General features: G+C 44.0%; 1 protein-coding gene across 13 annotated transcripts in view; it reads left to right on the top strand.

Annotated features, from left to right (window-relative positions):
* The window catches only part of TNS1 (tensin 1), a 389,915-nt gene that overhangs the window by 274,667 nt on the left and 94,983 nt on the right, over nt 1-20,265 (top strand). For all 13 annotated transcript variants that reach the window (XM_048486278.1, XM_048486276.1, XM_048486275.1 and 10 more), the window contains 4 exons: nt 273-348; nt 553-682; nt 5,391-5,456; nt 7,591-7,707. In XM_048486278.1, coding sequence (XP_048342235.1) covers nt 273-348; nt 553-682; nt 5,391-5,456; nt 7,591-7,707 — 389 coding nt within the window. The remainder of the gene's footprint in view (nt 1-272; nt 349-552; nt 683-5,390; nt 5,457-7,590; nt 7,708-20,265) is intronic.

The raw sequence follows: 20,265 nt of genomic DNA, 5'->3' as shown, positions 1-20,265 counted from the left end.
CTTCTGGATACTGGCTAGTCACCATGGGATGGTTTCTGCTAGTCCAAATGGATCACTATGGGTGGCAAAGCCATTCTAGCACAGTGACAACAGTGGTAGCATCTGATTCTTATACTAGGTGGTACTTCTTCTGCAAGGTGAAGTTTGCACCAACTTTATTTAATCTTACTATTGGAGTGGGGAAGCTGCTATCTAGGCTTCTCTTAAGTTTGCAATATCCCAGCTAAGTGGTTGCCACCCTCCTTGCTTAGTTTTCTTCTTTTTCTATGCAGCAATGTGCAAGGAGACAGCCAGACCAGCATCTGCATCACTATAGAACCTGGACTGCTCCTGAAGGGAGATATCTTGGTAAAGAGTCTCTTGTTTCTGTTTTCTCCTAATGTGAATGCCACTTCCACCAGTGATTTCCCCACAATTACGAACTGTAGCCCATAAACTGCTTGCTTCAGATGCATGTAACAGGTTTTTTGGGGGAGGAAGAAATATCTCATTTTCTCACCAAAACAATCTCCAAGCTGATGGCTCTTTTCTCCTGTGTTCCCACTCTGGCAGTTGAAATGTTATCACAAAAAGTTTCGGAACCCAACCCGGGATGTGATCTTTCGAGTGCAGTTTCACACTTGTGCTATTCATGACCTGGCCATTGTCTTTAACAAGGAGGATTTGGATGATGCTTTTAAAGGTGAGAATTGTTGGAGACTGAGTGAAGGGCAATAAGCTTGACTTACAGGAGATAAAGAGGTGGTGAAAATGTATATCATGTTTTGGAGGATGTTTTCATACTGCCACGGGTTGTCATGTGGTGCCATTCATGGTGACACTACAGAGTGTAAAGAAACAGATGTATAGTGTCATCCTAAGCAGAATTATACCCCTCTAAGTCAATTGATTTCAATAGGTTTAGAAGGACATACCTCTGTTTTAAATGGCATGGGTAGTATTATTGAGGAGGAAAGAGGTGAATGACAGTTTCATCATCATGTTTTCAGTGAAGTCCCACATGGGGACAGCACAGGCACAGGTCCAGCCATGGAGATCTGACCAGAAGGCTTCAAGAAACTTTTGAGCACTCGGAGTGCTCTCCTCCTTCCCCTGCAGAGCTGAGCATGGGCTGATTTCTCACTCAAATGGTTATGTAAAGGAGATGGGCAGAGTGCTTCTCCCTCAGTTCTCTGTTAAAGGACCTGCTTCGCTGATTGCTTTCATTTTACCTCAGGGTTTTTTCTTTCTTCATGTTGGCTTTGTTCAAGAAGTGTTCCAAATGTGGTACAAAGATGGCTCGGAACAATGAGCATGAAAAATTCCTTTTCTGCCTTGGTGAGACTCATGTCTCGAATATGTGCTCTTCTTACCGCCTTTTCATTCTGAAAGCCAGGCACAAATGGGCTTCAAGGCTTAAGGCTGTCTTGTGCGGTGGGAGGGGGAATTATCACTTCAGTAGATACTCCCTCCACAAGCTCTTCAAGGAGGATATGTATGCCCTTGGCGTCTTCAGTCCCTGTGATGCCATCTTGGTAGTCTTCTGATGTGATTTTACTGGGCACAAGGGCTGCTTTGGAGCCCTCTGTTATAAAGACCAAAAAGAAGGTGAAAGGTACCTCTCAGGCCAAGCTGCTGGTTTCCCAACGCTGGAACATGTTGCCATCATGTCCATGTAGCCATCACCACAGGACTCTTCTGAATGTCAATCATCATTCTCACCTGATCACCCCAGTCTGATCATCAGTCCAATGTTTCTTCTCATCACCAATCTCCATCTCCTTGATGCCAAGATCTGTCAGTTCCACATTAGTCTTGTCAGTCACAAGGTTTCTGTCATCCTTGCCAGTCTTTTCACCCTTGCTGTTGGGAGATGTATATGCTCCAGTGCACTCATTGGAGCATGCTTCCTCTGTGTCACATCATTTCTTGTAGATTGAGATTGACAGTCCAGCATCCTTAGACGTTGAGACATGAAGAGTCCATCACTTCACCACATCACACTTTATCATATCTCGTCAATAGTCACCCCTCCAAATCTGACATGGAGTCAGAGGACATTTCCATGCCTTCTCATGAAGATGATGACAGAGATGCATCTCAGTTTTGCTGCAGAGGACCTCAAGCTCTATTCAGAGCAACTGGTTCAAATGGCTAAAGCCTCAGACATTGACTATGTTCAGTCAGATTCGAGGTCCTTGGATCCAATAATAAGTGTCCTCCGTGACACCAGTATAGGACCAATTGCACTTCCTTTAATTGAAGGCTGCTTTGCTGGTCTCTGTCACCTCAGTGAGGAGAGTTAGGCTGTTTCCGCATGGCCAAAATATCCCAGAGTGAGCGAGAAAAATATCCCTGTGCAGACAAGAATTCTGCATAGTCCTGGTGCTAGCATGAGCTGGCCCCAGAGTTGCCCCATGATATTTACATTAGCCTGGGATTTGGAGGTTCTTTTAAAAAATCCCAGTGTGACCCTGCTTGTTACTGCTACCATGCAAAAACCAATTGAGAGCAGGACCAGTTTATTTTTCCTGCCCAGCAACCTGATCTCCCCACCTGACGTTCATTTAAGCTGCCACTCAAAAACCACACCCAATCGGAACATGGGACACTGGGCATGCTCAGATATGCTTCCGAAGTAAATACAGAAGTCCTATGTGGAGCAAACTGAAGCAGGGAGCCATTTGGAAGAAGAAACAGGGATAAATTAGACATGGTATGCAAGACCCCAGTTCAAACCTGGTATAATTGTTCTTTGCAGAAACTGCCTTAGAGAGTTATCTGCTCTCTGAGTAGACTCTTCCTTCACCAGATATCATCCTGATAAAAAAAACCTGTGTCCTATCTTAGAATTTAGGCCTAAAGTGGTATCATACTTCCATATGACCCAGGCAGTGCTTTTTTCCAAATCCTCACTCCACAAGTGAACATATACTTGATGTTAGGAGAGCCTCCTTCACATGATCATTTGGCGTGGGAAACCAGCCCTCTCTCAGCTCCCCAAAGAGGAGGGAAGAGTACTCCAAGCACTTGAAAACTTCTAGAACTGCCTTCTGGTCAGATCTCCACAGCCAGCCTACACAGTCCCCATTCATGTCTGCACAGAAGACACTCGGTGAACAACAGTTGCAGGTAAGTGCAACTTTGTTTTCTTCCAAGCAACCTGAAGCTTCACCCAGAGTTAGATTATGTCACAATGCAATTAAAAATCTTGTGGCTATAATTACCTTTCTGCTCTGGAATAGCTCCAGGAACTCATGCCCCCTCATGTAGATTCTTTTCCTCTGCCTTCATATGTCATTTAATGTGATGTGTGTGAGAGAGGGGGGCAGATGAAGGAGAACTAACAAATCATGGAGTCAGAGAGAGCAATTCTGTGCCCCTGCAGCCATCTGTCATCCTCAAAAAGGAAGAACAGAAAAAGGCAGAATGACTTGGCAAAAAGGCAAGAAAAATGTTAGAACATTTTTCATGTGTGTAGTGGTATTGAAATTTGAACATGGATCACAGTTTTCCCGTTTAACTTCATGCAAACCTCCTTCTTAACACAGGGAATAACCTTTGTTACAGACTAAGGCCTGGTCAACATATTTAGGAGAATGAGGTGGCTGAATGCTGCAGGTGGACAATTGCTTTTTGAAATATTTTACCTATGTTAAAAATTCCTTTTGAACAGAAAACTAGTGCAAAAGCAAAAACTGGGGTACAACCTTCCCCTTTGCTAAGCTAGGTTTTAATTTCCTAGGAGCATTTTACGCAAGGGAACAATAAAAGCTGGAATACCTTTTGCAGTATGAAGTAGTATGTTTAAGCACTTGGGGCTCTACCACATTATCACCTCATTCTCCTGTATGTGTGAACCAGACTTTGCACTTCACATTGTCTGTCTGTCTGTCTGTCTGTCTGTCTGTCTGTCTGTCTGTCTGTCTGTCTGTCTGTCGCGTAGCTACCATGGGGCGGTGGGGATGCCGCACACTAGGTGTGTGCCATTGGGGTCACGTGGGGGGCGGAAAATCGGTCTGCACACCCCTTGCCCCCGCCTTGCCAGGCCCAGCGGATGTTGCTGCAGGGCTGGTCTCACCAGGCCAGGCCTGGTGGAGGTCACTGCTGGGCGCCTGTCCCTGGCACCGCCCCACCAGCCAGGCCACACAGCCCGGAGCGGTCGGGGGGGGGGGGCAGGCTGCAGGGATGGACAGAACCCAGCCAGGCTGCCTTTTCAGCTGGTTGCTCTTTGCAGCCGGCTAAACTAAGTTACGCAGGGCACAGGGGGCGGGGGTCAAGCACCATTTTGCCCTGGGCGCCGTCTGTCTGTCTGTCTAATTTTTTAGTCAGCAGGGGGGTTTGCGCTGACTTACAACATGGACAGCCCGATCTTCATTGCTGCAGCAACTGGGGATAGCCCCGCAGCAGGCTTTCAGGTGCTGCGGGAAGGCAGCAAAAAAGAGAAAGCCCTGGCTGCCTGGATACCCTTCCATAGGGTTTAATGAAGTCACACCACCTTTTTGGGTGATGTAAATCCAAGACTTGCATTGTAGTGTTCTCGGCTTGAAAGCCCAGGTGGAAGCCTACTAAAGTCAGATCCACTCCTGCTCCCCCTCCCTTCAGCGCCAGCATCTTCTCAGTGAAGCTCCACGGTTGTGCCCACTTCTGGGTTTGGCCACCATGGATCTGTGGGGTGCCTGGATTCTGGCATCTTTGCCCCCTTCGCTGGTGTGGGTGCCCTTTACACCACTGGAGCGGGCAAATGCACCAGTGCGGCCCTGCATCACTTCCAGACATTGTTCCCCACCCTGATTGGGCCATTAAAACATAATAATAAATGTTTAACACCAACAAGAGCAAATATATGTAAAATTAGAATTTATTAACACCATACTGCTATAATACGCACACATGTATGCACATACATACATAGCTCAGTGGTAGAGCCTCTGCTTAGCATGCAGAAGGTCTCAGGTTCAATCCCCAGTATCTCCTGTTAAAAAGACCAGGCAGAAAGTGATTTGAAAGACTTCTGCTTGAGACCCTGGAGAATCCTGCCAGTCTGGGTGGACAAGACTGACTTTGATGACTGATGGTGTGATTCAGTTTAAGGCATCTTCATACGTTCACGTGTCCATACTTGTAGCTGTGCTGATATCATCCTTGGGATGAATAATTCTGAAATAAAAAGTGAAATATGCCAGTTCTTCTTGCAGTAACAGCCATAGCCATTAGCAAGACCTTTTTGTGATGCCCCAGAAACCCTTTCCCCAAGATAACTGGGCAGCAAAGTTGATAATTTTATGTCAGTACCTTCTAGGATCTCCCTTACCACTGAATGCAGTTTCCCATTTAAACAGGATATGCTCCATATTATATCAGCATTGACATATAGTTTATTGGATATGTTGTTTTCTTTTTTGCTGCAGATGAACGTTTTCCAGAGTATGGGAAAGTGGAGTTTGTGTTTTCCTATGGCCCAGAGAAGATTCAAGGTATAAATGTAACCTATGTACTCAACATTTTGCTGATAAAATCTCATGTACATTCTAACTTAGACTCTACATTACAGTTACAGGATCAGATGGTGCCAGGGAGCCAACTCCATCTGTTTGAAATACATTTAAGTTTATTCAGTTTGAGAATGTGGGCAGGGTCCTTGGAAGATTTAAATGTACTACTTGCTTATATGACTACTTTCTGGCTGTTCAGATCTCCCAGGGGTGTGTGTGTGTGTCTGATTGAGTCCAAGAGGTTGCCTGAAAACAGGCTTTGGTGCATCCATTTCTAAAGAAGTTTACCCTGGACCCTACGAGAACTCAGTAATATATCAGCCAGTGTCAAATGTTCCATTCTTGAGCAAGGTGATTGAATGGATGGTGACTGGTAGAGGTGTGCATTTTGCTTTGCCAATTTTTTTTTAAAGGCAGAAAATAGGTTTTTGACATTTTTTGGCCAGAAAAGGCTGAATCTGAAAAAGTCAGGGAAACAATTGGCAGGTTTTGGATTTTTGATGGGATGGGAGCTTTTGGGGATTCCTAATAGGCTTCAATAATTTAAATTCAATTGAAGCCTATGGGGAATCTTTTCAGGGCTCTGGGGGTGGTTTTTAAAGATAGAGGCACCAAATTTGCACCATAGCTGCTGGTGACTCTCCCTGGAAGACCCCCAAGTGTGGTAAAGACCGCATCACCCCATATGTCCCTGCACGGCCTCTCCGGTCAGGGGAGGCCAATTTATAGGTGGTCCCTGGCCCCTCAATGATGCGGCTGGCCTCCACACGGGCCAGGGCCTTTACGGCTCTGGCCCCGGCCTGGTGGAACACCCTTCCTCCCCAAGCTGTTCAATTCTGCTGGACCCCTCACGGGACCTTAATAGAGTTCCCAAGCACCTTGTGTAAAAGGCAGGAGTTGTTCCTTCAGACCTTTGGAGGAGACTCAAGCCAGCTGAAATGGTGCCCCAATTTAGCTTTGTCATCTAGATTCATCATCTAATGGGATTCTGTCCTCCCTCTCTCCTGGGGAGAATTTTTTTTAAAAGTGGGGTGGCGGACGCCTCTATTTCCATTATTGTTATTGGCTGTTTTAAAGGTTTTAGTAATTTATTATATTTATGTTTTATGTTGGACACCGCCCAGAGCCCCTAGGGGATTGGGCGGTATAGAAGTTTAAATAATAAATAAATAATAAATAAATAAAGATTAATTCAGGGGGTCCAAGTTTATGGGCTCTCAGAGAGGGTGCCCCATCCATCCTCCACTATTCTCAATGAAGGAAAAAAGAGGGCCATTAAAATTGGGCCCCTCACCCAATCTTAACCAAACTCAGTGGTTCTTATAAGGAGAGTCACTGGCAGCCATGATGCAAATGTAGTGCCTCTACCTTAAAGAAACACCCCTCTGATCCCCATAGAGTGTAACGGAGCCAAAACATTTAGCTATCCCTTCCAAAAAGCCCGCCAAATGACCCCCCCCCATCAGTATGGGGATTTGGCTTTTTTCAGTAATACTGAAAAAATTGGGGTCTAATATACCAGAATCCAAAAAATATTGAATTTTTTTTGCGGGGGGATGCACACCCCTACTGACTAGACAACTTCAAGCATTCCTGGATAAAGTGGATTGTTTAAACCTTTTACAGTCTGATTCAGGCCTGTCTATGGGGCTGAAACAGTCTTGATCTTCCTGGTAGATGACTGGCACTGGGAGACAGATGGAGTCCGACTGTGAATTCTTCTGGATGTTTCAGTGGGTTTTGATACCATCAATCTTGGTATCCTTTTGAACAGACTTTCCAGGCTGGGATTTGGAGATACTGTTTTGTGGTGCCTCCATAGGTCTGCTTTCTTGAGTAGATTTCCTGGCTTGAGTAGATTTCATGACTTGAATCTGGTTTTGGTTTCTTCTTGCATGAGTTGCTTTTATCTGACAAATGTTGGGATTCTCCATCCAGAATCTTATCACCCATGCTCATATCTGTGTCTCAGTGGCCCCACTGATCTTTTTTTGTTTCTTTCCTGCCTCCTTTTAAATTTGCTTTCCCCCTCATCCCTCTCATTTCTCATATTACTGATTTCTTCCATCAGTGAACATACGTTTGTTACTGAAAGCCTTCTATCTTTGCTTCAAAGGCATGGAACATCTTGAGAATGGTCCCAGTGTTTCTGTAGACTACAACACCTCAGATCCACTCATCCGCTGGGACTCCTATGAAAACTTCAACATGCGCCATGAAGACAGCTTGGAGGGTAGGTGGCCACATTGCCCAATACATATAACCTGGTACCACCACCCTTGTATGCTACAAAAATTATTTCAGTTTAAAAACAAGCATTTCCTACATATTATAAGGATATTACAAGGATTTCCTGTTTCTCTGGATTGTATAAAATAGAAGAATCCTCTTGAAGCTGGCTGGCTTTTCTGCAGCCACTTTGATATGGCAGAAAATGGCAAGTTAAAGGAAGTCAATCTAAGGATGGACGTGGTATACCACAGCAGTATCATAGGCTACAGTCTGGATCCTCTGCTAAAACTCCAGCTCTGAAATAATCTGCAACATACATCTCCAGAGCCAGTATGCAGCAACCACAAGAAAAGCCATTTTTGCATGGGCACCATAGGAATGATTGTACTTGCTGGGTGGGGAAACTCCAAGAATATATTAGCTACCATAGATGGTGATTAAATAGGGAATGTTCTAATGAAGTCAGTGTTCCAACTGGTTGCATTTTTGGCCACTCTGAAACATTTTAAAGATATAAAGGTATATAGTTCAGTGTCCTGTACAGTAGTCTGGTTATCTGTGGAAAGTAAAGAGGATTCGTAAAGTAAAGTAAAGAGGAATCAGCTGTGGAAAGTAAAGAGGGTTCATTCCAATCCTTCTCCTTTTCCCTGGCTAACTCCTCTGCTGCTTGAAGCCCAGACTAATCTGTTCTTATTGCCTTTCCCCTGACTTTTAAAGGCAAGGCTAAAGAGGAAGCAAGTCCACCCACAGCCCCTAGCTCTCACAGGAAAGTGACTCTTCTCACAACAGCTGGAGAGCTGATTGGTTGGTAACTCCTTCATAATGCCTAATTTTGACCCCTGCCTTCCCTGTTATAACTTAATAATTATCTTCCCGATCCCTGTCACTCTGCAGGGCTGTGTCTGTGTTGTCGGCCTCTGACTGAGTAGCCATTGGCCAGAATGCTGATACCTAGTTGGGCAACTGACTCAGCTGTGCCCCCAACAAGGTCTTTGTTTAAGAGAAAGTCCCAAATAAGCAGAGAAACCTGTCCTCAAAAGATGAAAGAAGAGTACATACAAATATGCTAAAATTGCAGTGGTGTTCTCATTTAAGTGTGAAAATGGGTGTTATGGACTCTGGAAAAGGAAAGATACTGATGTAGTCTAAAGCAGCACAATTAATAGGGTATCCTACAGTTGAGCTTCAGAATATAATGCAGAATTTGCTCACTTCCTTGTGAAAACAAGAGGTCACAATCCAGATTTATTCAGTGGAACGCTTTAGTGTAGCCAAATATAAGTTCTGGCAGCATAGAAAGGATTAAAAACATTCCAAGATAGTAGGCACACCCATGGCTGTTCAGCATGGACTGGTGAAATTGATGACTTCTTGCTCCAGATCTCTGTGATCCTCGGTCTATTAAACACTGAGGCTGGATGACTTTGGGTGAATGACTTACTGTACAAAGACTCTTTCTGGTATAATTCTTTGACAAAAACGTTGGATAAATAATTGAACAAGTCATTGTTTCTGACCATGCACAGTTTTGCTTACACATTGCCAACAGTTATGCATTAGACTATGATAAAGTGGACAAAGAAAAGGAGCTGGAAAAACACCCATAGGTGAACTATGAATTGATGCATTTTAATACTTTCATGGAGTATTTTTTTACCTATGGGGCTTCAATCTGTAGTTGTTTGCAACCACAATTGGCCAAAATTAGGTTGATTTATATGCCACATTAGCAAAGGCTAAATCAGAAGCTGCTCTTCCTGACTCACTTGTGATTCTCATTCAGAGTTAGCATATCCGTGGCATACTTCACTGGGTTGCCAATGCCTGGCATGTTGATTCTGTGTGCAGAAGGGCTGTCTCACCTTGCATGTGCACTTATACATTACATTATACATTACATTTTCCCTAACATTGACACAATGAGAGGCTCAAAAAGGGGCTTTTTAGTGTAATTTGTGAAAGCTCTCTTACAGGAAGGAAATTGGTTTGATTTATTAGGTAGCACAGTGCAAATTGCCACTTTGAGTTAAAGAGCCCCATATTTTAACCTCTGTGAGTAGCATAATGAGTTGAATTGGGGCTAATTCACTATCCCTCTTGGTCAATATCAGCTGAAGTCAGTCCACAGCACGTGGTAACAGTATTTTATTTGCCTTGTTTTTTCAGTTGCTAAGTCATGGTAACTGCCTGCCTACATACATAACGAAGACTCTGTCACATCCAGCCTTAGAGCCAGCACATGCAGAGGAATGGGGAGAGGTGGGGAACAGATGTATTTTTTGGACAGTTTGAAGGTCACCAGCTGCATGCACATGCATTCACAGGGCCTGGCCTGAAAAACAGATGGCATGAGTCAAATAGTTGCAGAGTGCCAGAATGATTTGTAAGAGGGGGCACAGAGAGCAAAGACCCAGACTTTCTCCAGAGTTTTGTAAAGATGTTTCATCTTCCTCTGGAGCAAGGAAGAGAGGACTAAATGTAAAGTTGGCTGGAATGCAGTTGCTTGCCTCCAGTCCCTTGTTTTGTAGGCACAGACTGGAAAAGCTGGCATGGAACAACTTCTGGATGCCTGTCAGAGGGAAAGAAATGTGCACGCAGGCTCGGGCATGTGATGGGTTTACTGGATACTTGGTGTGAGCTTGCCAGCCTTGCTGCTAGAACAGGCTGTCTCTATGACCAGTTTCCCAATTCGGTGTTTCCATTTGGATGGACATAAACAACACGTCTCCTGCCAAATCCAAGGAGAGGCTTTGCTTACTAGCTTGGAGAACCTCTCCCAGTTCCTGGGTCAGAATTTTTTTCTCCACAGTTGCTGAAGACCATATGGAGCAAATGGGAAAAAGTGAGTTAAAAAGGAGGAAAGGCAAGGGATGGATTGTCTCTGGGGTTCTGTTCCATCAGTTTTGAAGCATTTCAACAAACGATCTTCAGACTAAATCCCCACAAAAGCACTGGGATAAAAACTACTACCCAAGCTTGGTTCAAGTCACTCTTTCTTGGTTCTACAGAAATTGTCACCTTAAAGGGTGACTTATAGCTACAGGTAAAATGGCACTAAAAAGAGAACATTTTCTGATTTTATATATTTACTTCATTTATAGCACCTACCTCAGTGAATCACAAGGCGGGTTACAAAATATTTTAAAAACCCAGTTCAATCAGATAGCCAATAAACCATGCAAACAAAAAACTGTCTAAGGCATGACATACCATAATGCAGAACATGGATTAATAAAGTAGATGGCAATGCAGTACAAGTTAGGTGATATCTACAATAAACAATGCAATATACTACATTTTTAGTACCTTATAAAAGCATCCTCCTGGCTTGTTCCATTATATCGCAGTTCTAATCCCTTTGTAAAAAAGCATCCTGAACATTTATATTTTGCACATTCTGCAAAATGAAGGAAATGGGGGAGCCTTGTTGATCTCCTTAACCGAGAATGAATGGGCTGTTGCCGATCTTCCCGATTTGTGAAGTGACACTCTCAGAAGGCTTACTTCAGATGAATGAAGGCCATATGGTGGAGTGTTGCAGGAGAGATCTTCTTGTAGCTATGTGGGCCCAAGGCAATGAAGGGGCTTATTAGATGATGATGACCTTCAGTTGAACCTAGTAACTCATCAGTAACTAATGGAATGATTAGAGAATGGATATTATATGCTTGAAGAAGATGAACTGGATTTATACCCCACTTTTCTATACCACAATGAGTCTCAAAGCAGCTTACAAACTCCTTCCCTTCCTCTCCCCACAGTAAATACCTTGTGAGATAGGTGAGGCTGAGAAAGTTCTAAAAGAACTGTAACTAGCCCAAAATGCAGAAACATATCTAGTTCATCAGATTAGAGTCCACTGCATTTAACCACTGCACCAACTATCTGCAGCATTCTGTGCCAGCATACTGGGGTTTATGAGCAGTGGTGGGATTCAGCAGGTTCGCACCACTTCGGCAGAACTGGTTGTTAAAATGGTGCGTGTGAACAACCAGTTGTTAAATTATTTAAATCCCACCATTGTTTATGAGGTACGTTAAGGGTAGATCTGTGTAGCACACGTCAATGATAGTGTAGCCTTGAGGTTGCTGTGGCATGGATCCAGGTGGCCAGATCATCTGAATCAAGATAGCAAGCCATCTCTGAGGCTAAATGAAGATGGAAGAAAGCATTATTTTGTAACTGCATTAACTTGCTTTTCCAGTAATAAAGTCCAGTATAATCAGTGGTGGGATCCAAAAATTTTAATAACAGGTTCCGATGGTGGTGAGATTCAAACAGTGGCGCTGCCACACACACGCACCTCCAGTCCCCATTGGGCAGGGAGGTTGCTTTAGTAACCCCTTCTGGACACTCAGAAAAAATTAGTAACCACTTCTAGAGAAGTGGTGAGAACTGGTTGGATCCCACCTCTGAGTATAATCCCTAGGCCAGTGGTGAGATTAAAAAAATTAACAACCGGTTTGGCACCCCCTTCCACCCCCCTTCCACTCCCACCCCTGCTGCACCCCTCACCACGCCGCCCGACTTAATTAATTGGAGGAGGAGGGTGGTGGCAGTCTTGGGCAGCCTGCGGTGGCAGCTCTTGCCCGAGCCCCCAAACTTCATTCAGGAGGGCCCAGACAGAAGAAGGAGGGGCAGGACAGGGCTTGGGCAGCCACTGTGGCAACAGACCGACTCCTTGACCGGCCTCCTTCCACAGCGCTTGCGTGACCCCGTGGCTTTCCTTCAGGCCACCTCCTGCCCTCCAGGCCGGTTCCTCAGATGACCTGCTGCTGTGGCGCTTGTGCAAACCCCCAGCTTTCCTTCAGGCCGCCTCCTGTCCTCCAGGGTAGGAGGCAGCCTGAAGGACGGCTGGGACGGGAGCTTCTCCACAGGCCAGGGCTTCGTTTTGGGGGTGGGGGAGAGGCAGTTGGTGGGATCAACAAATGGTTCAGGGCTGCAGAGGTGGGATTAACGAATGGTTCGGCCGAACTGGTTGAATCCCACCTCTTCTCTAGGCTCTTAATTGTGTCAGCAAGTGTCAGTTGGATCTCTTGAAATGTGGTAAGCACAATATCCTTAAAGGCCTCCACTTTCCCAAACCAGCATCACCTCCTTCTGGTCAGGATTTAGTTTGAACCTGTTCATCATTAGACATTAACCAGCTGTCAGACAGTGGCTCAGTACCCCTACAGCATTACCAGACCATTTGGATGAAGACGTATAGAGGTGAACATCATTAGTATATTGATGAGAAACTATAGCAAAAGGGGCACCTTGAGAATGGGAGAGATTGACACAGGCAACCTTCTCATTAGCTTCCAGAAGTTTCTTGTTCCAGGCTCCTACTCCATTTGAAGTCCTAAAATCTCTTAGTCCACTATAGAACCAATTGGATCTGCAAGTCTCCATGGGATAACGATTTCAATCAGCTTTCTCTCCAGCAGAGTGAAGATTCTGTATTCACCAATGTCTTGAAGAGGCAGTGGTCAAACTATGGCTCAGGCTCTAAACCCTGTTCCAGATTTTCCTCAGTGCTGGGAAAAACTAAGTCTAAGTCATGTCTTTTGTTATGCTTGGGGCCTGTCGCAACATGAAAAGAGATTCATTGTGGCCACTGAAGCCAAGAAATCCTGCACTGGAATGGATGAAGTGTCATCAGCACATTGAAATCACTTAAAATAAACAGTCTGGGTAACTCCAGTACTATAACTGAGGCCACTGTGCTGACTCAGGGAAGTTAAGTGCAAATAAATAAATAGAATGACCAATCTAACCCTGGATAATAACATAAGGATCAATGAGTGCCTGTAATATTTTCACTGAGAATCCATGAAAGGGGGAAACGTACAGACAGTGATAGCTGGCGCACCACTCCCAGGCCTCTAGGGCAGGGCTAATGAAGGATTGCATAACTTGGCATTATGATTTAAATTAAATGATTTAAATTAAATTAAAATTATGACATAAATTCCAAAATTTTCTTCCAGCTAGGTCTTAGTCATGCAGACGAAACCAATTTTTTCCTCCCCCAACAGCAAGACAGGAATACATTTTTATTCCTTACCAAGCTGATACTGTGGAGTATAAAGAAGAGAAGACACTAAGGGAACCTTTCACTTGCATCTTTTGAGGTTGGATAAGCAGTAAGCTCAGTTATCACCATCCATCTTTCAATATTCCCAACCCCTAATTTTCCAGCTCCCTGCTACCACCAGTTGGAAAACTTGGAAGCCTATAGTACTTGACATCCTATCGATAACACCTAGCGGATGGATAATATTTTAATTTAAAGTTTTATGCACACACATTCCCATTTATTTCAGTAGAGATGGGTGACATGCATGCAGAAAACATTGATGTGTTCCGCACAGCACAAGTATAACAGGAAGGGAAATATCCCATTTTGGAGAAGAATTTCACACAGGTGTCTTCCCCAAAACCGGGTCAGCCTATTATATTTATTTCAACCCGGGTTTTACAAAAATTGCTAAACAAGTAACCTTTTTGGAAAATCCTGGGTTTCAAATGCTTCCTGCTTGCCTTGTGAACTACAGCAGCAGGAAGTGTCCGATTTCCCCCCTTCCATCCACCATTTGAGTGGATTCTCTAGAGAGTCCACTCAGATGGCGACTATCACGTTCAGATTCTCAGTTGTGCGGTGGGGGGGGGGAGAGAGATTTCTTGCTGCCCACCATTCAAAGGTCCCAAGCATGGGGAGGGGAAATGCTTTTTTTCCTTCTTTTATTTTCTTGCATTGGTACTGTGTGGCCACAGAGGTCTCCTGAAGGCCTCTGTAGGTACACATGCATCCTGGGAAGGAAAAAAAGCATCTCTGTGTGAAGGAGCTGCAGCATTTGCTGCTGGTTCCTGAATGGGTAAGCTTCTCGTGTGCAAAGGGGGAGACAGGGAAACAGGTTCATTCACCACAAGTTACACTTGTTATGTAACAAGTTACACTTGTTATGAATGACCTCTGTGGAATGCGTCATTGCACATTTTCTCTGAATGGGGACCTCCATAGGGTGGAAACTCCATCTGTGCAACAGCACATTCCTCAGTCCAAGACTACTTGCTGCACTGAGCTGCCCCATTCTGCAGTGTGTGCAAAGGGACATGGCATCTGCCATCTTAACACTTTCCTGGGAGTAAGCCACAAGGAATAAAATGGAGCTTACTTTGTCTATGCCTTCTCAGAATCGCTCATTATGTTTGTTTGTACAGAAGGAACCCCTCAATATATACTTCCCTGTCCCTGCTCTGGCCTTGTAAATTTGTAGTACTAGAAAAAGGCCTAATTAGATCCTTGGTTATTTGCTGCTTTTGCACTGAAAAGCAATAATGGACAGGATACAGGGGAGTGACTTCTGATATAATATTATGTGTAGACTCCCACAGAGTAATAGAAATAGTCTCAGCCCTGTGGAAAATCAGACATTTTCAGCATTATTTGCCATTTAAGCACAATGCACTGTCTCAGAGCAAAGGATGTGAAGTTTCAGTTTTCAGACATGGAGAAGCAACAAGGCCTGCTTTATGCATCTGTGCTGAATAGTCCCCACAGCATCATCCTGGAATGTCCTTGGGCTTCCATGTAGAACTCATTCCATTCCCATGTAAGGTCAGTAGAGGTTCTCATTCTTGGAGACGTAGAAGTTCAAAGCATTTGATCCTGCACTGAAGGAGACATTAATGAGAATGGATAGCTTATGGAACTCTCAGAGGAGCCTACCCTGAAGTGTAGGTATTTATGGCCTCTCCTCCCTCTCGTCATGCGCCTTGCACTTTCAGAAGGCAGAAAGCAAATGAAGAAAGGAGCTGGGAATGTACTTGTTACAGCTGAGCCTTTCGTTGCTGGCTGAAGTCCCTGCATGGCAGCTCTGTGGAAAATATTAGATAGATCAAGCCAGTGATCTGTTCAAGAGTCTGGCTCATTTTTCAGCTGTGTTTGGTATGTGGGGCTGTTCTTCTGTCCCCCCTCCTGCCTTTTCACAGCCAGAACATTGGACAGTTTTTGCTTCCTTCTTCAAAGATCTGAGTAACAGAAAGTTGTTTGCCCAGAAGTCAATGGTGCCCAAGTTTACAATACAACTAAACCTTGGGAAAATGAGCCCACAAGGGGAGTCATGATCTGGCCTCCACCTTGGCTGCACAGACTAATCAGAAAACAGGCGCTCACTTTCCATACCGTTGTTTTCAGGGGAACAAAACATATCGTCCTGATAATAGGAGACCCATTTTTAGAAATCTAATTTCAAATTATTCTACGTAGAATTATATACACTGTTTTCCCCTGCAGAAATCTTAATTTAAAATACATGCAACACAATGATTGGGGCAGTTTCTTATTAGGTTACTTGGGCAAATTGCTTGTGCAAATTCATTGCTTATTGCTTGGAGATTTTGATGCACTGCCCTTATTTTTGAATTTATTGCACCAGGGATTTCCCCTTAATGATGAAACTTTTGAGTTTCTCTAATGACTCTGCAGGGGTGTATCTGCAGAAAACGGTGCTCAGGGCAAGCCCTTCTGACTCACTTGACTCTACCTCACCCTTCACATGGAGTCGCCATTCAGTGCTGGGCTCAGCTTCAGGCATGCAGTTTGAAGCTCGACTTGGCTAGGCTGAACTTAGCATGGAACTGAGTAGCTGTTCTGCCCAGCTCCAGTTTTATATGGCTGGCTCATCCCTCAGGCTCTACTGTTGAAGGTCAGGTGGAGCACCAGGGCAGAGTCAGCAGGATAAAGCTGCAGCCAGGCAGAGCAACTGTTTAGTTCTACACTGAGTTCAGCCTAGCTAGGTCAAGCTTTAAAGTGCAGACTTGAAGCCTATAGTTTAAAGTGCAGACTTGAAGCCTACAGTCAAGCTGAGCTTGGTGTCAAAGTGAGCACTGGCTCTGATTGGCACCAGCATTATACAGCTGGCTCCACTCCCAAGCTCCACCTCCTGGGGGGTGGTGGTGTGCAAAGCCTGCAGCGTAAAGCTGGAGCTGAGTAGAGTGACTGCTCATTTCAACACTGAGTTCAGCCTGATTAAGTTGAGTTTAAGCTGCAGGCTGAAATTTAAAACTGCAAGCTCAACCCAGTCAGGCTGAGCTCAGCATTGAACAGGCATGCCCACAGTGGCATAGCGCCCATGAGGCGAGAGGTGCGACACCCCAGGCGGAACAGTGGCAGAGGTGTGGCCGGGCTATCGAGGGAGTGTGGCTGGGCGTTCTGGGGCAGGGCAGGGGCGCACAACACTGCAGCAGGGGCTTGCTCCGCCCCTGCATGCCCACCAGTGGCGTTTGGGAATGGGGCAATCCCAGTTGGTCTGGCTGGTTCAGAGTTTAACTGTGCACTCCCCTGAATTCCTTTTGTGGCAGGACGCAGGCCACTCAGAGGCTGCAGGGAGCCTTCAAGGGGTGGTGTCCAGGCCACTCTAGATAGGCCTCTGCAACTTTGAATAAAATGGTATGTAGATTAGGAGTTGGTGGGAAGGGAGGTACAGGCAGAACAGCTGTGGAACCGATACATCCCCGGTCCAATACATATTCAAGTGATGTGGGATCAAGTTGAACCTTGAGTCACAGAAGGAGTTAGTGAAAATTTCATTTGGGATGCTGTAAGCAAATAGGGAAAACAGGAAGCATGAAACACTTTCACTTTCTGATACCAAGTCTAAAGAGGCTCTGAGGAAAGGCAGGTTTGCAACAGAGATGTATGGAGATGTTCTTTCATTAGCAATCCGTGTGTGGTGAATGGTCTTGATGGCCCATCATGTTTCCATATGTCCCAAATAATATTTAATGTTAAGAAGAAAGGAACTTAACAGAGCCTTTGAAGTTCCACCTAGTAGGACAGTAAAATGAAGAATGGTTAGCAAAAGACAGAGAATGAGGTTGAGGCAAACTGTTCCTTATTTAATTTTTCTTGCCTTATTTGGTGAGAGAACTGATTGCAGGTCTGCTGTTGTTTTTGGCTTAGCAAGGATAAGTGTATGTGTGTGTTTGTCAGGAGATGGCATTGGGATAAGGAAAACAGCGAAGGACTGGAGAAATAGTGGCTTCCTTTTTATGACACTCATGCCACAGGCCCTTACTACCTTGCCTGTGTCAAAGAAGGGTAGTAAGTGGATGATGTGGTCTGTCTTGACTGAGGTGATTTGGTTCTTAGCTACAGGCATACAACATCCTTTGAGAGATGGTAAATTTGAGAGGGAACCATGCCCTTCTTCATTACAGTTTAGGAAGTGTGCAAATTATTGATCAACACAGCTTCTGACCAGCTGAGGATGCTGGTAATACATCTGGGTTTGTTATGTCAGTAAATAGTTAGCATATAAAATTGGTAGAAGTTTGTATGTGCGTTGGGAAACTGGTAATTGTACAGAGCCTGTGCTCTAAGGTGGTCATGCAAACATATTTATAACCTCCTCTCTTCTGTGGTGCACAAACTCATTGGAAGGGTGAAAACTGTAAATGCAATTTGTGATTCTGCTGCATTCTGCTTACAGCAGCAGTGACACTCAGGGAAGCACAGTCTATCTGAATTGGTATTTCTCTTCCAAAGCAGAGTTACTGCATTTCTGTAATAACATGGAATTTCCTTTTGTTGGCAGTTTGACCACAGGCTATATACTTTATGGACTAGAAATGGGTAGCTTTTGTTAGCCTGCCAGTCTTGAGTGTATCCAGAGTCATGCAGACTCTGCCTTGTATTATCATGCAGACACTGTCTTGTAGTGCCTTGCACTGAGAACATTTGTCCATTTAGGCTGATACAAGCTACTCTGAGAATACATCACAAAGATCATGGATGGTGTTCTTTCCCAACATCTGCTTTTCCCTTATAGAGGCCAATCATTGGATTTGGGAGGGTATATGCTTTTCTCCCAAGCTGTAGGCTGTCTCCATCACATCTGCCATATGTTTTTATCCCCACCCCCTCAAAAGACAGTGGCTAGTGTTGAAAACTGTGACAGGAGAGATATCCTTACACATTAGATTTCAAAGCTGAAACTGAATATGGGGCTTTCTCAATAGATATCAGAAGACAGAAATTCCAGTGTTAAGGCATTGTTACTCTACCTTGGGATGATTATTCCCAACAGAGTAGGATTGGTATATGGACTACAGTATTCCAGTGTAACCCAGCACACCTATTCATGATCCAGTTTTGTCTTCAGATAACACAATACGTACAGAGCTTCAAAGTAATTTGTATTTGAATCTCCAGAATTTTGCAGTTGAGAAACCAAAAGCTGATATGGAGGTTGGTTTTTGCTAGCAAAGAGAGCTAAGGGCTGACAGTCCAAAGTTTGCATTCTGTAGAAAATATTAGCCTTTAAAGATCATCTTTCCCTATTTCCTTTTCTCTCCGCTAACTGTCTTCATTCCACTGTTTCCCTGGCAAATTTCTGCATGTCCCTTGCCATGCCAGACTGGATCACATGGATGGGACAATGCCAGTGACTCACCCCAAGAAAATTCCTTTATAGACGCAACATTGTTTTGCCAGAACCCTGTTGTCTCTGGTTGAATTCCTTCCTCATTCCTTCGTAGACAAAGCTGGGTTCTGGGACCGTGTACCTCCTTAAGTTTCCCATTTGGCATGTCAACAGCATAACTAGGACACACACACCGAGCTTCAGTCCAGCCCACCTAGCATCCGGTGATATATGGGAATTGTACCAAAAAAAAGGAGAGTACCAGCTTTGGCAATGAGCCAGTAATAGAGTTCAGAGAACACTTCCTGGCACTAATCCAGAAAACCTTTCCTTTGACTCTTTGTCCTCTTTCTTGGAAAGATGGCTTCCAGTACAGCACCATAATATATATGCTGCAGAATCCAAGTACAGTTTAATAGGCATGGAATCCACATATTGTGGCAGGCCTTAGTAGCCAACTCATATTTCATGCTGGCTAGCTGCAAGTTCCAGTTCTACCACAACACCTGCACTATTTCTGGTTTTCTTTTATATTTGTTTCAGTCTGTTATGTTCCAGTTTTCTATTGAGGTATTACTTACCAAGTGGCATAGTAAGTGTTCAGTTCTAGTATATGGACTTTTAAAAGGAAAACACTTTATTGGTCTTTAAACAAATATACTATGGTACAAGTTTTCATGGATCAGAGCCTGCTCATTCAGATGTGTTTAATGATTGACTCACAACTGCTTACCATGCTACAAAAGCTAGTAAATTTTTCTTTCCATCAAATACTTCTGGCAGCCAACAAATGCAGAGTTTTGATGTTACCCACAAATTGTAAATTGAATTTAAAATGTAAAAGGTACAATGCTTTGTTTACTCATTGTTCTTTATTTATTGGACTAGTAATCTGCCCCACTTTATGAAGATGTGGGGAAAGTAATGGTATTGAAAGGTGTTCTGGAAGGGAAGGCATATTATAATATTTCTGGATTAGAGTAAATACAAATCAGTGATTAGAAAAATAAAAATCAATTAAACAAAAATAAAATGCTTTTTGAGGGAAAAAAATCTATATAAAGATGGTTTAAATAGATTTCTATTTTTGATACATTGTAGTCCAAAGGTTATTTATTATGAAATAAGGATTTGTTTTTAATCATATA

This window comes from Sphaerodactylus townsendi, linkage group LG02, assembly GCF_021028975.2.
Source record: "Sphaerodactylus townsendi isolate TG3544 linkage group LG02, MPM_Stown_v2.3, whole genome shotgun sequence".
Lineage (NCBI taxonomy): Eukaryota > Metazoa > Chordata > Lepidosauria > Squamata > Sphaerodactylidae > Sphaerodactylus > Sphaerodactylus townsendi.
This window is presented reverse-complemented; position numbering and strand designations above follow the sequence as displayed.